This window comes from Panthera uncia (assembly GCF_023721935.1).
Source record: "Panthera uncia isolate 11264 chromosome C1 unlocalized genomic scaffold, Puncia_PCG_1.0 HiC_scaffold_3, whole genome shotgun sequence".
In the NCBI taxonomy this organism is placed as follows: Eukaryota; Metazoa; Chordata; class Mammalia; order Carnivora; family Felidae; genus Panthera; species Panthera uncia.
The window spans coordinates 71,544,717-71,566,161 of record NW_026057584.1 but is presented as its reverse complement, the minus strand read 5'-3'; the positions used below and the strand labels follow the sequence as shown (position 1 = coordinate 71,566,161).

The following is a 21,445-nucleotide window of genomic DNA, read 5'->3' as shown; positions in this document are numbered from 1 at the left end:
TGTAAAAATTACTATCTAACAATCTATTTGAGTACAATGTATGCAGACTACAAATCCTCAAAATTCATTAAAAGTATCAGCTTTACTCAACTCTTTAATCATAAAACAGTTCTTCTCACATGGCACTATTCACATGATGAGTTCTGCTTAGTGGCTTCAAAATCACTTTTAATATAGAAACTAAGGTATAGAGGGAATAGAATTGATTATTTAAATTAATAGATTCCAATAGCTTTAGAAGTATACTAGGTTCAGTATGAGGAAGAGAAGTCTGGAACTACCATCATTCTTTCATCTGGACTTTGAGGTAAAAGAAAACCATTTTCTTAGAGATTCTTGACTTTTCAGGCTGCAGTTATTCTATTTAGGTGCACGATTTCATCAGGCTTCACCAAAGACCAGGTTACAGATATAATTATGTGTGATCACTTAATGGTTTAATAATTTAAGTTTGTTCTAGCAATGTAGTTCTATAAAAGTATCTCTTCCTATAGATATGTATAATCTACTCCTGGATTAAACTTGATAAATGCAGGCCTGATGCTTGGAAATGTATCTTAAAGGTTCCCAGAATAACAGCTTTTGTGGAATCTGCCTATGTTGAAATTTGTTATAAAAACTGTCTTTGAAAGTTATTAATAATGGTAGTCATATTCTATCATGTAAAGTTGTGTTTATGGGAATCCCAGGAAAAAATATTATCAGGAAAAGCTGTTCTTACACTGAGCGACTTTAGATACTTTAAGTTGTATAACTGACTATATTTTCCTATTTATATTGGTAGCTAAAAAATTTACCATTGGACTTGTGGAGGGTCAGTAATAAGTCCAAATATTTTTTATAATATGTATTTCATTTTTGTATTTAAGATTTAAACTATCTTATATTTTATGCTTCCAATCTTCTGTGGAACAAGGAGGAGAGTTAAGGAGAAGAAAAACAGAAAGAAGTTTTAAAAAATACTAGAAAGCGAATTAAAAAATAAAATCAAGGAGTACTCTACTTGTTATTATACAAATTCTGTGTTGCTAATGGACAATCATAGGGATTTAGGTTTTTAGCACTTTCTAAATGACTGTGACTACAATTGTACCTCAGTGAAAATACCTGCTGCAACACTTAAACAGGTAGCAGAAGAGATGAAAAAGAAAAGACAAATGAGTGGTCATGAATTAAATGAAAATTAAGCCAAGTTTGTGATTTCTTAATTCCTGCATCATTTATATTCATTTAAAGTTATTTGTTTAATGTTAAATGAATAACAAAGCTGAGAATTTAACTAGGATTTCCAATTTCAGTTCCTCCTATATTTTACCAGCTCATTACAGAAAGGCACATAGCTGTGGGAAACACAGTGAATGACAATGATTATAAGTCGGTGAACTAAGATCCTCCTTAAAATGTTTTGGTTCAGATAGCATTTACAGAAATACTTCAAATTTAAAAATAAAAAATAACCTGATTGGCTGTCATCAGATTCATCATCTTCATCATCTTCCTCATCTTCTTCCTCATCATCTTCTTCTTCATCCTCATTTGAATCTTCAGAATCTTTACTACTGGGAATGTCTGAATCTGTTCCCCTGAACTGTTCCACTAAAGATTTTGCAGGGTGGGGGTGATGCTGTGTTTTCACTGGGTTTACATTATTGCTAACTGCTCTTTCCTTCCCTTGACTATGCAGTATGGGAGAGGCGGAGGGGGTTACAGCTGTCTGACTGCCAGGGGTTCTTCTCCCACCTGTACTCAAATTTACAGGTGAGGAAAAAGGGGTGCTGCTTGGAGTAGCGATGTTTTCATTAATCTTACTCTGCATTTTAGTTTTGGTAGTAAGTGCTAGAGGAGCTTCTTGAATGACACTTTGAATAACTCCATTTGGTTGGTGATTACCTAAAAGTGCATTTGTCAAGAATGGATTAGGGTGGTTGTTTTCTGACGCCTGTTTTGGATGTGCTGGTGAACTAGAGGTTGCTTTCGGATTTGACAAAGCTGCAATAACCTTCTTCAAGCTCTTGGATGACTCTGGTTTCTTTAACTGTGCTGGGAATGTCTGTTTATATTGTTCCTGTGAAAACAAAAGTTAAAAAACAAAACAACAATGTACCATAAAAACAAAGATTACTTGTATTTGCCTTCCATATCTGACAACGGCTACTCATATACAAATTTAAATCATGATATACAAATGCTTAAAATTAGTGGCAGTGATGACTAGTTGGTTGCTGAAACTTGGCTAGACATAATATATATTTAAAATTCAGTTAGTCTTTGTCCCTTCAAAATATAGGTTTCCCCTCTCTCATTACTATGGTCCCTTGTGTCTCAATAATCTAAATTTGAAATGCTGAAAACATTTTTTACTTTTCTTTCTTCCAAGTCAGCCATATTCCTATGTCTTTTGGACTCTTTCATCAGAATATTGCTCATACATAAGCCATACCATCATTTCTTCCCACACAACTCCCAACATATGCTATATCCTCATGTCATTTTTATCTTAATTTAAACTATTTTAGCACCTTGGTCAAAAGCTTTAGTGTCTCCTCTGTCACTGACAACTTTGTAAGGCCTAAATACTTAATTTTGAGCCTCAAGTTACTTTTCAAATTATAACTTTCTAGTCAAACTGTACTATTTGCCATGCCCTGTTCATGTCATACTTCCACCACCTCCGCATTTTGCTATAATCCTTTTCTCTGTGTGAAACGTCCTCCTCTTCTAAATCGCAAGCTGACAAAATCTTGCTCATCCTTCAAAATCCAGCCCAAAATGCTTTCCATGTTTGTTCCAGCCAGAAGCACTCATGACTTCTATCCTTTGAACCCCATTACCTCTTATTTGTTACCGGATACTACCTGCAGTATGCATGATATGAAGCTGCTGGGATTGCTGGCTCAACATTGTGTGGAGTCTACCTTGGAGTCCCTTTAGCACATTAACATTAGAAAGAGTATAATAAAACAGTTTAGAAAAAGTACACTTTACCTGGAAAAAAACGATTTGTAAACCATTAAGCTATAAAATTTACATCTGTAAATAAGAAATAAAAACTTATTTGGCTCTCAGAATCTTGATAAGAATAAAACCACATGAACTTTATTAAATTTGTATAATTAAAATAGTACTTAAGTAGAGGGGCGCCTGGGTGGCTCAGTCAGTTAAACGTCCGACTTCGGCTCAGGTCATGATCTCACGGTTCGTGGGTTCGAGCCCCATGTCGGGCTCTGTGCTGACAGCTCAGAGCCTGGAGCCTGCCTCAGATTCTGTGTCTCCCTCTCTCTCTGCTCCTCCCCCACTCATGATCTGTCTCTCTCTCAAAAATTAAATAAACATTTAAAAAAAATTAAAAAACTTAAGTAGAATGATTAAAGTATTTTAAGTCTAGTGTTGAATTTCAGAAGGTCAAAGTCTAACGAAAATGGTTGGCTTAGAATTAAAATCGGTAGCACTGTCAGCATTGAACCTGGGCTCTGAACATTCTAGCCAGCAAAAATTTGTGGTGGGCATTTCAGAGTATAAATGCAGATGGAATGCAATATAGAATAATGTATTAAATCTTTTACAGCAGCAGTGCTAGTAAGCAGTATGCAATTCCTACATAAACTTCTTTATCTTATTTAATATCCTCACTGTATTAGTTTAGAAAATTAAGTTAATTCTTTGTAAACAAAGACTGTCACATAATATTCATACCTAAGGCGATGCTTCACAAAAAGAACATGCTTAATTAGCATTTATTCAGTGATTAAATATGGGAAGTTATACTAAATTGCATTTACCTTTTAAAAATAACTTCATGGCAAAATTCTTGTATAAAATACATTATGTAAAAATGCATTAATATACTTAATTTTACTTAATAGTTTCAATATAAAAATATTGTATATTATATATAAGTATTTAATATGTACTGAGATTTCAGCTGAAAAATTTAGTATGTTTTCATTTCTTAGAACAAAATTATGTCATATAATCATTTTGCACTCTTTTTTTATAGGTAGTAAATTTTCCTTCTAAACATAGGATCAAAACAGTCATGAAAACAAAACCTTGTCCTTTAGTTTTATATTTTAATTTTCTGAAATTCATTTTGACTTAATTCTAAAGAATCACTTTCCATCTATTGACACCTGAAGGTTTTCAAAAAAACCCCAAAGATCACTGTATTTCACCCTAAGACTTGTATCAGTTACTCTTTTAAAGCAAACATGTTGTCCTTTTTGATACTAGAGGTGGTACATAAAAAGGGAAGGGGGGGGAATTGAGAACTGCACAACAGCAAATGTCTTGCTGCTTTAAGACAGCCACTTAGATGACGAGAGTATGGGAAGGCAGGTTTGAAGCTCTGTGCTTCCTCCAAGTTTTTGCTCCCCCAGCCCTTACCTGAGTCTGCAGTCCACAAAAAAAAAAATAAATAAATAAATAAATAAAAATAAAAATAAAAATAAAAATAAAAAATCTAAGCAAAACTTGATAAAGAATATTCACTACTGGTATCTATATCCAGTTAATGTATATTGATTTGAATTAAATGTCTATATTATAAGGGTATAGAAAGAGCCAATGATTAAATAATACTAAAAAAAAATCATAGACTAGTAGGGGAGGCAGATACATGGCAGGTAACATGAAATAATTGAGACTATCATAGGAATAAACCAAAATTCTGTATGTTAGACTGTCATATAAAGAAAGAGAGCTGATGTAAGAAAAATATTTATAAAATACTCTTTAACTCAATGCTAGGTACCAAGAAAAAGTACACAAAGTCATTTAGAGTTGCGTCTAATATGAATGTCCATTCACATAAAATATTTCCCATGAACTACAATTATCAGTTCAGAAACACCACATTGTTTCATCTTAATCATGGGCTTGGTTTAAGAATGACCTTAAGAATGACCTTGGTTTAAAATCCTTCTGTTCTTTAATTGTTATGCAATGTTAGTGAGGGATTTAATCTCTCTAAGCTTTAGTTTCTTTACCTCACACAATTTTGTAAGCATCACATAAGATCATATGTGTAGGAAGTCTGGCTTGGCCACATTTATTAAGCAAGTGTTTAATAAGTGACTTTCTAACAGGCAGTCATATAAAATTCTTTAAATAAGAAACATTTAAGAAACTCTTTGAAAATTAAGAAACCTTTCAAAATACAAATAACTCCTAATATGCTCTATAATTTATCTTAAAGTAGGATACACATTAATTAAAAATTAAAATAACCCAAACAGTGTAAATTTTAGTTTGCTTAATTTACTCATAGGCAATAATGTGATGCCAGAAATAATACCTCCTTCTGATTGAGCATCACAAATTATCATATGCATGATATTATACCATTGGTCATTCTGTTTAGATCAGTGGTTTTCAAATCTGGCTATACATTTGAAAGCTTTTGATATGTGCAATACCTTGGTCTCAACAGACTAAGAGATTCTGATTTAATTCTTCTAAGGTATTATTCCTTTTTTTAAAGTTTTCCAAGTAATTCTAATGTATCCTTAGGCTTGAGAACTATGCATTTAGATTCTCAACAAAGCCTGATTTGTTCACGTAATTTTACTTTGACCCTGTTCTTAAATTCTTCTCAGTGCAGTAAGAGTTAATGGACAAGGACATTGTAACTTTTTTGAGAAAGGCAGCTATCACAGAGGTTAAGAACAAGGATTCTAGTACTACTGCTTAGATCTGAATTTTAACTCTGTCACTAACTAGCAGTGTGATCTTGGGAGAGTTATTTTTTATGAATCTCAATTTGATTATCTGTAAATGGGCATTATAATATTAGTAGCATTTACAGATGTTAGTGTCCAATGAGTAAATGCATATTCAGCACTTAAAACAACAGCTGGCAAACAGCAAGAGCTTTACAAGTTATCTAATGGGATTAAGAGGTCTAATGATAATTTTTGTAATCAAAAGACAGGATACTTTGTTCAAACATAATATTTTGTCTCTACTCTGGATTGGTTCTAGAATAAAAGGCACTGGTCATTTAATTACTAGAATTCTACTAGACATATGAATGTAGACTATGTAGAAATATAAAATCAATAGCAAGAAAATAAAGATGAAAAAATTCTCTGATTATTGGTTCTGGTATTTGTATAAATAAAAATTACTCAAAATATTTTATATTTCATATAGTTGAGTCTAATGTGAATGTCCATTCACATGAAATATTTCCCATGAACTACCATTATCATTTCAGAAACACCAAATTATTTCATCCTAATCATGGGATTTGATACAAGAATGATCTTGGTTTAAAATCCTTCTGCTCTTTACTTGTTATTTAGAACAAGTAAAGACTCAGTCAGGTGAGTGTCCGACTTCGGCTCAGGTCATGATCTCACAGTTCCTGAGTTTGAGCCCTGCATCATGCTCTCTGCAGTCAGTGCAGAGCCTGCTTGAGATCTTCTGTCCTCCTCTCTCTTTGCCCCTCCCCACTTGGGCAGTCAACCGTTCTCTCTCTCTCTCAAAAATAAATAAACATTAAAATAAATGATTCTTCATAAAATCATTCGTTCTCTCTCTCTCTTAAAAATAAATAACATTAAAATAAGTGATTCTTCATAAAGGATTTTTATGTTTGTGGTTGATAAGGTATAGGGCTACAGAGGTAAATGACTCAAGTTCATTTCTTTAAAGAAGAATATATTGATATTAGAAAAAAAGGACATTGATCTTAAAGAAAAGTAATTTGGAGTATATCTTATTCAAATGTATTTCTCCCCTTTCTGCTAAATCATTAAACCTCAGGAAAAATGACACGATTGTGTGCCAAAAATACATTAAGCAGATGTATATGTAAATATAAAATCAGAGAAATCTGATGTGCATATGCTATTCCTGGTAACTAATAAAGTATGAAAATAAGAGTAGAATTTCATTTAAACTAGCATATTGTAAGACTATGTAAAAGCTCTTTTTCTAATAATAAAATTATTTTATAAATAATTTTTAACTCACCCGTTTGGATCGCATTTCACTGGTCAAAGGACTAGATTCTTCAGAGGTATTTTTATTCCCTGCTTTAAGTACATCAGGAGAAGAAGGAACTATGAGTTTCATGTAAGTTTCCTTTTTGGCTTGATTTACCAAAGATAAAGGTTTCACATTGGACACCAATCCCGTAGACTGTATTACACTTGTGTGTTTGTTCACAGATTCCTCCTTTGCCTGAGAGCTTTGGAAAATATATGGAAGCTGCTGTGACAAAACCTGAGGCTGCTTCTGCTGGGATTGGAATGATGGGTGAGTCTGGGACTCAGACACAAGAGGTAATGGCTGCTGTATTCTTTTTTCCTGGGCTTTTTCAGTTGCTTTCTGTCCATCTGCTTTTGGGTCTGAAATACCATGTAATAGCACCTGTAAATAAAAATAAAAAAGCAACTTCTCAATATCTATTAAAACAAAGAACATCAAGCAGTTGAAGAAAAAGGGTACTTTAAAAAGTTTTTTGGGGCGCCTGGGTGGCTCAGTCGGTTGAGCGTCCAACTTCGGCTCAGGTCATGATCTCTTGGCTTGTGAGTTCGGGCCCCGCCTCGGGCTCTGTGCTGACAGCTCAGAGCCTGGAACCTCTTCAGATTCTGTGTCTTTCTCTCTGTCTCTGCCCCTCCCCCGCTCACACTCTGTCTCTCTCTGTCTCTCAAAAATAAATAAACATTAAAAAAAAAATTAAAAAGTTTTTCTAGTGACTTTAGATAGATATATAAAGCTCACTAAAAAAATACACCAAATGTCCCTTTAAAAATGTTTCTCCATCTCCTATTCTTTCTTGTGCAAATATAAGAACTAACAGCAATGATTAACTTTAAACTTTAGGGACTCTGACAGTCAAGATAAAGCAGTTAATTCCTAAATATGCATAATGTGTGGATACTGCCAATGAAACTGTTTATACCTGGTTGTTACTTTTATGCTGTGCTTCGCTCTCTGAATCAGAATCATCATCTTCACTTTCTTCAATACTTTGATCTTCTTCTTCTTCATCTTCCTCTAGATCATCTGAATCACTACTACTAATGCCTTCACTTGAGGTGTCTGATGATGTACCCGAATCACTATCACTGTTGCTAGAACTTTCCATAGCTTTCTTCCTTGGTTTCTGGATAAAGACAAATTTTTAGCAAGACTTCATTTTTGGAAAAAATTCAAAGTTCAGTAAGAGGTATGATTTTTAATTTTCAAGTGGTATTTCAATTTCAAAATATCACTTTAGAAAAAAGGAAAAAGTCACATGTTGTAAGGGCAATTATTCAATAAATGAATCCAAGTAACTTATCCGATAGGAATTCTCCAATAAAAAATACAGGCTCTGCATGTACGGGATATTAGAAACATCTAGCATATATATAGATCTATTCATATGACGGCCATGCTTCAAAATGTATGACAGATTAAAAAGAGAAATTTACAAAATAATAATTCCAATTATTGTAAGGGTTACAGACACTGAAGTGTCTATTTAGCTTTAGTCTTCTTTTTTATGCAGATGGTGAGTCAGTAGCCAAATATTTACATATAACATGCCAAACATACCCTTCCAGGTGCTGGACAACAATGATGTTTAAGACAGAGCCCTTGCCTTCAAGAAACTTACATTCTAGTGCTGGCGGTGGTAGAATAAATAAAGGACTAATATAAAAGCAAAAAAATTCCATATAGTAGTAAGTACTGTAGAGAAAATAAAATAGGTAGCAAAAGACTTAGGGGGCTGCTCTAGCAAGGAATTTAATTTTTGTATTTCACTTCACAAAAGATAGAAAATATGATAAAGACATTAATTTCTGGAACCTTTAAGGCTCTACAGGAAGAAGAAAATCCAAAATTGATACAAAGTGACATTAGGTCACATTAAAAAAGTTTTGTGTTTAAAGGACAGACAATGGTAGTGCATAAAAAGGAGGGGAAAATCATGACATGAATTATAACTAAACAACTATATAACAATGGAAAAGTTAAAAGTCTGCCAACAGGAAGACTGAAAAGAAGAAATATTAACAAGGTACAGGAATAGATTGAGTATAATTCAAAGTTACATAGGAACATTTCAGTAGGATTTGCTGATAGATAAAATAAAGAAAAAATATAGAAAAATCAGCAATAAATTACAAAAGTAATGAATTACAAAAGTTATGGTCTTAACGGAAATATACTCTGTCATGACTAATGAGTCTGGGGAATGAAAGACAATAATACACTTCCACAAAAAGAAGCCAGGTTGAAGTGATAGTTATAGACTGCAAATTAGGACTCTTTCCTTTTTGCTTTCTGAAATTTAAGTTAAATAAAATAAAATGCATATGAGTGAAGAGAGTCACTCCTGTTGAGATATTCTGCATGCAATGATACTCTGTATTAACTGCTCCAAATTAGCAACCATAATGCTTCCTCTGGAAATACAATAAGCCAAATACTGGCTACCATTATTCCTTGAACTATCTCTTTCCCTCAGAGTAAAGCAAGAGTGATGAGAAATAATGTGGGTAACACGGAATGAAAAAGACCAAAGTAGAGATTAAAGGGAAACAATAGTAATATAGAAAAATTAAGTCTACCATTTATTTGGCAGAGAAACAGCTTCTTCATTGTAACCAAAATCTATTAGGGGTTTCTAAGCATGTATAGCAAGATTATGAAAATCATGGAGTCTAAACAGAAGTTATCACTTTGCGTTTTACTAGAGGCTAAGAAAGGAAAGGAAAAAGTGAGATACAGTAATTTACCAGAGAAAAATAAACTCCTATTCCAATACCCAAGTAATCTGTATAGTTTTTAATTTAAAGGTGGCACAAGAAAGGGAGTCTACATGCCTCAAGAGTGGGTCTAGAGGTGTGGGTTCTAAAGTTTTAATGTGCAAAATATTTACTTGCTGAACTTGCAACAACCAGCAGATTCCGGAGTCCCAATTCCAAACAGGACACAGGGATCTACATTAACAAGCACTTTAATGTGATTCTGGTGCAGGTGGTCTTTGCAGACCATACACTGACAGTATACAAAGAGTCTGTGCCTCTATAATGAAACAAATTTAGTCCCCATATTAAAAAAATATATAGAAGTTAATAGACAAGTCGAGGTATTAGAGGAAAAGAAAAAATAAGTTTCAGTACTATCAATTTCATCTCCTTAATCTCTATTACGTGTGTGTGTGTGTGTGTGTGTGTGTCTTTTGTAGTCACACACAATTAAGTACACAATTAAGTAGTAAGTCTCTTTCCTGTCACTTAAACATTTTAAAAACGAATCTTCTTAGGTTATCAAAAAGTGATCAAAAAAGAGCTTATTAACCACCATTCACACCCTATTCCAAGCTAGGAAAGCTTTTAAGAATCCTCTCCTTGAACTTTCATTTCATTGTATACTTCTTTCTTTCAATAACAAAACAAATTCAAGGCTATTATGTACCAGACATAGTTGCTCTAGTCTCTGGGGATACAAGGGTATGACAGCAACTCTGCCCTAGTGGTAACAGGGAGAACAGAATCAACAAACAATATAATTAGGTGTTTTTAGTGATATATACCACAACTAAAATAGGATTCTTGGATTGATTGTGTGTGCTGGGGGTGAGGATGGGCATAAAGATTTAGATGCAGTTATAAGGTAAGACCGTTTTGAGCTAAGACCTAAATGGGGAGTGAGAGACACTCACATGAAGATAAAAGTAGAGCCTTTCAACACAGGGGAAAGACCAAAGGCAACAGCCATGAAATAAGTTTGATATGTTCAAAGACCTGGAAAGGTCAGCTATCAGTTATAGCACAGGGAGCCAGAGAGAGAAAGAGCCACAGGAAACAAGGTTGAATGGACTGGCAGGGGTCAGATCATATGGGGTCTTATAAGACTTGACAAGGATTTTAGTCTGAGGGGGATAGGAAACACTGGAAGGAGTGATAACATAAAATTATTTTAAAACCACAAAAACTCACTTATGTTTTTAAGAAGACTGCATGTAAAAAGTAGCTTGTTACTGACTTGTAATAGCAGGAGTGGAACTTATTTAAACTTGAATTGTTTTATTCCCCCCCCCCCAACAGGCTATATATGTATTTTAGTCTGTGACTTATATTGTTTAATTTGAAATATCTACATTTATTCTAAATAATCACACATTCTATATGAGGGAATTGGACTTAATGATTGTCAATGAACACTACTGACATAGCAACCCCCAGAAGGAATTATTGAAATTAGCTGAAGAACATTTTTTCAAACTACACATGAAAAAGGTTACCGAAGCAATGTTTAAAAAGCTTTTAAAAAGGAAAAACACTGGGCAAAAAAAATATATAAAATTTTCTTCCTTAGTTCCAATGTCCTTCATTCCCATTTTACTTGACAACCTACTACCACAAATTCATGCCAGACAATGACTTACCCAGAGGAAGAAGCGCTCTTTTTCTGAAATTTTAAGTTCTAGTATCCCTCACTTTGATAACCAACCTCTCTCTAGTGTCATTTCAACATAGATGCCTATAGACACCACCACGGTACCTCAGAATCCAACACTTTATATCATTAAAAAAGTGCCCCTGTAAGTTTTTACTACTTGCTACAGGAAATATTTTTTACTTTAATAGCACCAATTTTGCTTAGAAATGTCGATGTAGATTCCTTACTAAAGCTAAGGACAGAATCTATTTCATACGTATGCTGCTAAAGTCTTGCTCAATGCCTTGTATACCGTGGAAGCACTGGAGAGTACAGATGTTATTAGATTTTAGCACTATTTCTAAGAGGTACATTCCATCCCCAAACAGCAGAAAACACATTCTTTTAAGTACATGTGGAATATTCTCCAGGATAGATCATGTTAGCCCACAAAAGAAGCCTCTATAAATTCCAAAAGACTAAAATCATATCATGCATCTTTTCCAACCACAACGTATGAAACTCGAAACCAAACACAAGAAAAAATTGGAAAGCACACAACTACATGAAGTCTAAATAACACACTACAAAACAATGAATAGATCAACTAAGAAATCAGAGGGGAAATCAAAAAATATATGGAGGCAAATGAAAATATAACAGTCCCAAATCTTTGGGATGCAGCAAAAGCTGTTCAAGAAGGAAGTTTATAGCAATACAGGTATACCTAAAGGAACAAGAAAATCTCAAATAAACAATCTAAACTTGCAACCAAAAGTAAACAGAAAAAGAACAAAGCTCAAAGCCAGTAAAAGAACAAAAATAATAAAGATTGGATCAGAAATAAATGAGAGAGATTGGAGAAGAAATAAATGAAAGAGACTAAAAGAACCAGGAGCTGGTTCTTTGAAAAAATAAAAAAAAATTGATAAACCTTTAAGCCAGACTCATCAAGAAATTAAGACAGGACTCAAATAAATAAAATCAGAAATGAAAGATGAGAAATAATAACTGGTATCACAGAAATACAACGGATTAGGGGCGCCTGGGTGGCGCAGTCGGTTGGGCGTCCGACTTCAGCCAGGTCACGATCTCGCGGTCCGTGAGTTCGAGCCCCGCGTGGGGCTCTGGGCTGATGGCTCAGAGCCTGGAGCCTGTTTCCGATTCTGTGTCTCCCTCTCTCTCTGCCCCTCCCCCATTCATGCTCTGTCTCTCTCTGTCACAAAAATAAATAAACGTTGAAAAAAAAATTAAAAAAAAAAAAAAAAAAAGAAATACAACAGATTATAAAAGAATACTCTGAAAAATTACATGCCGACAAACTGGACAACCCAGCAGAAATGGATAAATTCCCAGAAACATATAATCTTACAAAACTAAATCAAGAATAAATAGAAAATTTGAAGAGATCAATTACTAGTCATGAAACTGAATCAATAATCAAAAGCTCCCAACGAACGCCAGATGGCTTCACAGGTGAATTCTACCAAACTCTTAAAGAAGAGATACTTACTTTTTGCAAACTCTTCCAATAAATAGAAGAGGAAGGAAAGCTTCCAAGTTCATTCTATGAGACCAACATTATCCTGATACCGAAACCAGATAAAGACATTACAAAAAGGAAAAAAAAAAAAAAAAAAAAAAAAAAAGAAAGCTACAGGCCAATATCTCTGATGAACATTACAAAAATCCTCAACAAAATACTAGCAAACTGAATCCAAAAAAAGTCACTCACCACAATCAAGTGGGATTTACTCCAGAAATGCAAGGGTGGTTCAATATTCACAAATCAATGTGATACATCATATTAATAAGAGAAAAAATAGAAAACATTTGATCATCTCAGTAGACCCATAATAGTATTTGACAAAGTACAACATTCATTCATGATAAACTATCAACAAAGTAAGTTTACAGGGAACATATCCCAACATAATAAAGGCCATATATGAAAACCCCACAGCTAACATCATATTTAATCATGAAAAACTGAGAGCTTTTCCTCTAAGATTAGGACCAAGACAAGGATGTCCATCCTTACCACTTTTATAATGGAAGTCCTGGTACATAGTACTAGAAGTCCTGGCCACAGCAATTACCGAAGGGGGGAAAATACATAAAAGGCATCCAAATTGGTAAAACTTCTTCCTTATTTGCAGTTGACATGATACTATATATAGAAAATCCTAAAGACTCTACCAACAAACTACTAGAACAGATTAATGAACTCAGTAAAGTTGCAAGATACAAAATTAATCTACAGAAATCTGTTGTGTTTCTATACACTAACAATGAAGTAGCAGGAAGAAAAATTAAGAAAACAATTCCACTTACAATTGCACCAAAATAATAAAATACCTAAAAATAAACCAAGGAGGTGAAAGACCTGTATATGGAAACTACAAAACATTGATGAAAGAAACTGAAAAGGACACAAGCAAATACAAATATATTCCATGCTCATGGACTGGAAGAACCGATATTATTAAAATGTCCATATTACCTAAAGCTGTCTACAGATTTAATGCAATCTCTATCGAAATATCAACAACATTTTTCACAGAATTAGAAGAAATACTACTAAATTTGTATGGAACCACAGGAGATTCTGAATAGCCAAACTAATCTTGAAAAAGAAGAACAAAGCTGGAGTATCACAATCCCAGATTTCAAGATGTACTACAAAGCTGTAGTAAACAAAACAGTGTGGTACTGGGGCACCCGGATGACTCCATCAATTAAGTATCTGACTTGATTTTGGCTCAGGTCATGATCTCATGGCTGTGAGGCCTTATATTGGGCTCCCTGCTGGGCATGAAGCCTGCTTAACATTCTCTCTCTCCCTCTTCCTCTGCCCCTCCTTGCTCATGCTCTCGCTCTCTCTAAAAAACAAAATGAAACAAAACAAAACAACACAACAACAAAAACTAAACAGAACCGGAGTGCTACAGGCAAAAAATAGACACATAGCCCAACAGAATAGAATAAAAAGCCTGAAATAAACATACTTTTCTGGTCAATTGATCTACAACAAAGGAGGCAAGAAAATACAATGGGTAAGAGATAATCTCTTCAACAAATGGTGCTGGGAAAATAGGACACTTACAAGCAAAAGAATAAAACAAGACCACTTTCTTGTACCATGCACAAAAATAAACTCAAAATAAAGATCTAAATATGAGACATGAAACCATAAAACTTCTAGAAGAAAACACAGGCAGTAGTTTCTTAGACATCAGCCATAGAAACATTTTCTATCTGTGTCTCCTCAGGTAAGGGAAACAAAAGCAAAATTAAACTACTAGGACTTTATCAAGTAAAAAGATTTTGCAACAGTGAAAGAAACCATCAACAAAACAAAAAAGGCAACCTGCTGAATGGGAGAAGATAGTTACTCATGGTACATCTGATAAGGGGTTCATAGCCAAAATATATAAAAAACTTAATACAACTCAATGCTAAAAAAAACCCAAATAATCTGATTTAAAAATGGGTAGGGGACCTGAATAGACATTTCTCCAAAGAAGACATACAGACGGCCAACAGACAGATTAAAAGGTACTCAACATCACTCATCACTCATCAGAGAAATGCAAATCAAATCCACAACAAATTATCACCTTACACTAGTCAAAATGGCTAAAATCAAAAATAAAAGAAATAAGATGTGCTGGCAAGGCCATATAGAAAAAAACCTCATGCATTATTGGTGGGAATATAAATTGGTACAGCCACTCTGGAAAACAGCATGGAGATTCATCAAAAAGTTAAAATACAATTACTATATGATTCAGTAAGTGCACTACTGGGTATTATCCAAAGAAAATGAAAGTGCTAATTCAACAAGGTATATGCACCCCTATGTTTATTCAGCATTATTTACAATAGCCAAGATATGGAAGCAACTCAAGTGTTCATCAATATATGAATGGATAAGAAGATGTGATGTATATATTACAGTAGATATTATTCAGCCATAAAAAAGAATGAGATTTTGCTACTTGCCACAACATGGATAGAGCTAGAGAGTATCATGCTAAGTGAAATCAGTCAGAAAAAGACAAATATCATATGATTTCAGTCATATATGGAATTTAAGAAACAAAACAAATGAACAAAGAAAAGAAGAGAGAAATTTAAAAATCGACTCCTAAATACAGAGAACAAATTGGTGGTTGCCAGAAAGCAGGTGGGTGGGAGCTGGGTGAAATAGATAAAGGGGATTAAGGGTATCTTTATCCTGATGAGCACTAAGTAATATATAGAACTGTTGAATCATTACATTGTACATCTGAAACTAATATAACACTGTATGTTAATGATACTTGAATTTAAAAAAGAACATTTCTCCAAAAAGGTGAAAACAGCTTTATTACATATTTTTCAATTAAAAATACTAGTTTTATATGTTAAAAAAAACACTATGGGAGTAAGGAGTGCATGCAGAGAAGGGGGCAGCAGTGTGGACATAGCTCCTTGGAGCTCATACTAATGGGAATGCCCATGAAACAAATCATAAGATGAAGATTGAAGAGCAGTTAAAGAGCAACAGGTAGAGAATATGACCCTGAAACCTGTGTCCCTGGAAGGAAACAACCAAGAGTCTTTTATCACAATTGCTCAGTGGGGTGGCTTAAAAGAGGAAAGAGAATGTTTGTTTGGGGCCTAAGTACAGTTCTGTTGAGTTTTGTGGTGAGTACCATTAGACTTTTGGCTTTGCCATATGACCTTCTCCAGACCTTCATATGTTTTACTTTATTCTGGAAAACATTTATCTTCTGTTGAAAAGGGAACTAAAAGATCTAGAGGAAATATTTCTGTGAAATATTCTGGGCAAAAGGAAAGAAATCTTTGTTTGTTCAATTGATCCTGGAAAACATACGGGGCTTGATGCTGTATTGAAAAAGGACAAAAGAAAATTTTATAAAATAGTTCTTTAATATTAAAGTTGGAACCTGGGAGGCATGTTGAAATCTGAAGATTTAAGGTTGGACCAATATCACCTATATTTTGCTGTGGTGTCAGAACTTCCTAGTTCCCTTGATATTACAGCTGAATGGGTGAAGAAAGTGATGTGTGCACAATCACAAACTGTTGACTCTTCCCCCAGAAACCAGGCCTTGAACGTGGTTTTTATAAAATTTAGAGATGACACCACTCTAGTTATTATCTTTGTTTCCAAAATGTTTGCAGTTGATGCTAAGACTTTAATTCAAAATAAACCAAGACCCGTCACTGAAGAGGAAATACAAATGAGAGTAGACCAAATTCACTAATATGGGTGCACTTACTAGAACTTCCAGATATAATGTGTTAGTTTGTATAGCTCGAGTTATCTCAGCTTACTTGCTTGGATGCATGAAACCTGGACTCAGTGGTTGCCTACCTTTAATAACGTGGAAATGTCACAGCTTCCCTGGTAGGATATGGAAGAAGAAATCTAAAGGCTTTGAGTAACCAGAATAATGGAGTAAATTTACCATATGCAATCTGCATATCCACCCTACTCCTAATAACATCACTTCTATGGCAGATAAAGTCTAGTCAGAAGGCAGAAAACACATCAGCAATTTGAACAGGGGAATTTTATTATATAGAATTATTAACTAGTGGGATGCCTAGGTGGCTCAGTTACAGGACTGAGCACCCAACTCTTGATTTCAGCTCTGATCATGGTCTCACTGTTTGTGGGATTGAGCCCCTCAGCATGCTTTGCACTAACAGTGAGGAGTCTGCTTGGAAATTCTCTCTTACCCACTCTGCCTCTTCCCCACTCATGCTCACATGTGTGCTCTCTCTCTCTCAAAATAAATAAACTTTAAAAAAAAGAATTATTAACTAGTAACAGAATATGAACTGCTAAGAGAGACAGACCTCTAAAGAATACAAAATAGCAGTGTTTTCACTCATGCGGAATTTGAGAAACTTAACAGAAGCCCATGGAGAAGAGAAGGGGAAAAAATAGTTTCAAATAGAGACAAAGGCAAACCATAAGAGACTCTTAAATACAGAGAACAAACTGGGGGTTGATGGGGAGGGGGCGATGGAAGAGAGGGGAAAATGGGTGACAGGCATTGAGGACGACACTTGTTGGGATGAGCACTGGGTGTTGTATGTAAGCGATGAATCATGGGAATCTACTCCCGAAGCCAAGAGCACACTGTATACACTGTATGTTAGCTAACTTGACAATAAATTATATTTAAAAACAAAACAAAACAAAACAAAACAAAAGGAAACAATCAGCAAAACTAAAAGGCAACCGACAAAATGGGAGAAGATATTTGCAAACAACCTGTCAGATAAAGGGTTAGTATCCAAAATCTATAAAGAACTTCTCAAACTCAACACCCACAAAACAAATAAACCAGTGAAGAAATGGGCAAAAGAAACGAATAGACACTTCTCCAAAGAAGACATCCAGATGGCCAACCGACACATGAAAAAATGCTCAGCATCACTCATCATCAGGGAAATACAAATCAAAACCACAATGAGATACCACCTCACACCTGTCAGAATGGCTAACATTAACAACTCAGGCAACAACAGATGTTGGCGAGGATGCGGAGAAAAGAGGATCTCTTTTGCATTGTTGGTGGGAATGCAAGCTGGTGCAGCCACTCTGGAAAACAGTATGGAGGTTCCTTAAAAAACTAAAAGTAGAACTACCCTACAACCCAGCAATCGCACTACTAGGCATTTATCCACGGGATACAGGTGTGCTGTTTCAAAGGGACACATGCACCCCCATGTTTACAGCAGCACTATCAACAATAGCCAAAGCATGGAAAGAGCTCAAATATCCATCGATGCATGAATGGATAAAGATGTGGTATATATATATACAATGGAGTATGACTCGGCAATCAAAAAGAATGAAATCTTGCCATTTGCAACTACGTGGATGGAACTGGAGGGGATTATGCTAAGTGAAATTAGTCAAAGAAAGACAAAAATCATATGACTTCACTCATATGAGGACTTTAAGAGACAAAACAGATGAACATAAGGGAAGGGAAGCAAAAATAATATGAAAACAGGCAGGGGGACAAAAACATGAGACTCTTAAATATGGAGAACAAACAGAGGGTTACTAGAGGGGTTGTGGGAGGGGGGATGGGCTAAATGGTTAAGGGGAATTAAGGCATCTATTCCTGAAATCATTGTTGCACTATATGCTAACTAACTTGGATATAAATTTAAAAAATAAATTAAATAAATATTTAAAAGAAAGAAAGAAAGAAAAAGAAAAGAAAAAGAAAATGGGACTTACATGGCTGGGTGTAGGGAGAGCAAGGATACAGAAACCACAGGGAGCTGGCACATCACTCTCTTCCCAGGCCAGGGCTCCCCTGGTGAGGGCACTTCATTGTACAGCCTGCTGATGCATTTCTGGCTGTGGGCAGGCCACTGTTGGAAGGGCTCTAGTCCCACATAACCAGAGTTGGCGAGAGGAGAGAGTTTACCACAATGTGGTTTGCTGTTATTTGGCAAGGCAGCCTTGTGAGGGCCCAATGTTGTGCAGTTAATTATAGCTGACTGCCTTGCATATAATACTAGGGTCCCAGCTTGTTGAAAGCCTCTAGAGGTGGAAGAAACTCATGGACAGGCAGGTAGAAAAAGGCCTCTTCCACCCACATCACTGCCTGGCATCCTAGGAGCCCACCCTTTAAATAAATATGGCCTCTGTAAGTCACTGGCTAAAATTCCCCCCAGTTAGGATTATTGCAGTGAGCACATAAAAATAACTTTCAGAGCTGCCAAAGTTTAAATGTTGCCTATATTCACCTCCCTATGTCTGTGCCTCTTAACAAATGCCTGAAGACCTCCTTAAAAATTGACCTAAATCACAAAACTATATAAAAGAGGCATTGCAACTATCAAATAGCAAAGCAATAATAGATACTGTCATCTGCAAATAATGATAAACCTGTCTTCCTCTCCATCACTATATCCCCTTTTTAATATTCATGCCCTATTGCACTGGCTTATTTGACTTATCCGAACATTAAATAATGCAGCCCTAACAGGGGGAAAAAAAGAATATTGAAATAGCAGATGTATGGAGTAGCCACTTATTGTAGGGCACAGGTACAGTACTAAAATAAAGGTAAACTTGGAAGACAGTCTCTCTCTTCCAACCTCATTCACCCAAGGCTGAACTTCAGACTTTGTTGGAGAGGAGGTGGCTGTTGCCCAGTGTCTGGCAGAAAAGCTAACTGAGGTATCACAGGTCAGGCTGGCAAATAGAAAACATGCCAGCTGGAGTGCCAGGAAAAGTTGCTGGAAACCTCCGAGCTAGGGTGCCAGTAAAATTAGCTAGAAAGGCACCCACTGCTATTTGGGTAAAACTTATTAATAAGGTCCCTGCTGGGATGCCCATGAAACCCACTAGAATGGGTGTACTACTAGTTCTCCTGAACAGAGCCCATGGAGAAGCAGCCAGCTGGTGACAAAGCTACCCACTGGCAACCACGGCATAAGAGCAAGAAGAAAACACCAGAAACAGAAACAGAAGCCCTTTCCTCTTCCAGGGATTCTCCAAGATCCTCTGCTGACAAAGTCTAACATTGTGCCAATTGGCAAAGGAGAAGAGGGTGAATTTATAGAGCTGAAAGGCAAAAATTGATAACCTGCATAGTTGGGGATAAAATGAAATAAAATTGGCCATGAGGGGATGACTGCTGAAACTGAGTAATAGGTGCACAAGATTATTATGCTATTCTGTCTATTCTATATATTTGAAACTTCCCATAATGTTTTCTTATTTTTGTTTTCCTAAAAACATAGGCTCTGGGGTCAACCTGCTTGACTTCAAATCCTGGCCACTTACCAGCCAACTATTTTGAGGCTCTGTTTCCCCATGTGTAATAGCAATACCTAGCTCATTAGAGGTATAGACAGGATTAAAATAGGTGTGATATGCAAAATGATTAGAGTAGAGCTGGTATGTAGTAAGTTCTCCATAAATCTTAGCTATTATTGTTATTTGTATTATTTATACTGGTGCTGACAGTTTTAATTTTTAAGAGACATAATATTAGCATCACACCATAAAAATAAACGTGTAAAAATAAGAGTTGGTAATTCATAAGAAATGATTCCACGGAGTCAGGTGGTTTGACCTTTAGAATGATCTGTTGTATATTTGTCCTAGAAGGAAGAGTAACTTACCTTATCTTTTATTTTGTCAGCTCTAGCATCCAAAGGCTGGTTTTTGTTTTGTTCCTGATTACATTTTCGATTTCCTCCACCTGAGCTTATACTTTTACTTTGTCCCACAGAACTTGAAGCAGTAGTGGATAGTACAGGTGTGTTGATACCAGATACAGATGATGTAGTGTTTCCATTTATTGACCCATTTACACCTTGAAAATAAAAATAAACATGTTTATACAAAAGAATATTAATCAGTCATAAGAAGGAATGAAGTAATGATATATGCTACAATATGAAGGACTCTAAAACATTATGCTAAGTGAAAGAAATCAGACACAAAAAGTTACATATTGGATGATTCCATCCGTATGAAATATTGACAATGGGTAAATCCATAGAAACAGAGCACAAGTTAGTGGTTGCCAGGGTCTGGGGGAGGGAAGAATGAGGAGAAACTGCTTAAGGGGTATGGAGTTTCCTTCTGGAGTGATGAAAATGTTTTGAAACTAGATAGAGGTAGTGGTTGTTCAGTACTGTGAATACATTAAATTTCACTGAATTATTCACTTTAAAATGGTAACTTTATATTTATCTGAATTTCACTTCAATTAAAATAACATTTAGAAATATAATTAAGAAGAATGAAGTCTTGCCATTTGCAACTACGTGGATGGAACTAGAGGGGATTATGCTAAGTGAAATTAGTCAGCCAGAGAAAGACAAAAATCCTATGACTTCACTCATATGAGGACGTTAAGAGACAAAACAGATGAACATAAGGGAAGGGAAACAAAAATAATGTAAAAACAGGGAAGGGGACAAAACAGAAGAGACTCATAAATATGGAGAACAAACTGAGGGTTACAAGAGGGGTTGTGGGAGGGGGGGATGGGCTAAATGG

The 21,445-nt window shown here is 35.3% G+C and overlaps 1 protein-coding gene across 19 annotated transcripts in view; it reads right to left on the bottom strand.

Annotated features, from left to right (window-relative positions):
* BAZ2B (bromodomain adjacent to zinc finger domain 2B) overlaps positions 1-21,445 on the bottom strand; it is a 434,688-nt gene that overhangs the window by 94,863 nt on the left and 318,380 nt on the right. For all 19 annotated transcript variants that reach the window (XM_049616088.1, XM_049616087.1, XM_049616095.1 and 16 more), the window contains 4 exons: positions 20,560-20,753; positions 7,910-8,113; positions 6,976-7,374; positions 1,459-2,065 (listed from right to left, as the gene is read on the bottom strand). In XM_049616088.1, coding sequence (XP_049472045.1) covers positions 1,459-2,065; positions 6,976-7,374; positions 7,910-8,113; positions 20,560-20,753 — 1,404 coding nt within the window. The remainder of the gene's footprint in view (positions 1-1,458; positions 2,066-6,975; positions 7,375-7,909; positions 8,114-20,559; positions 20,754-21,445) is intronic.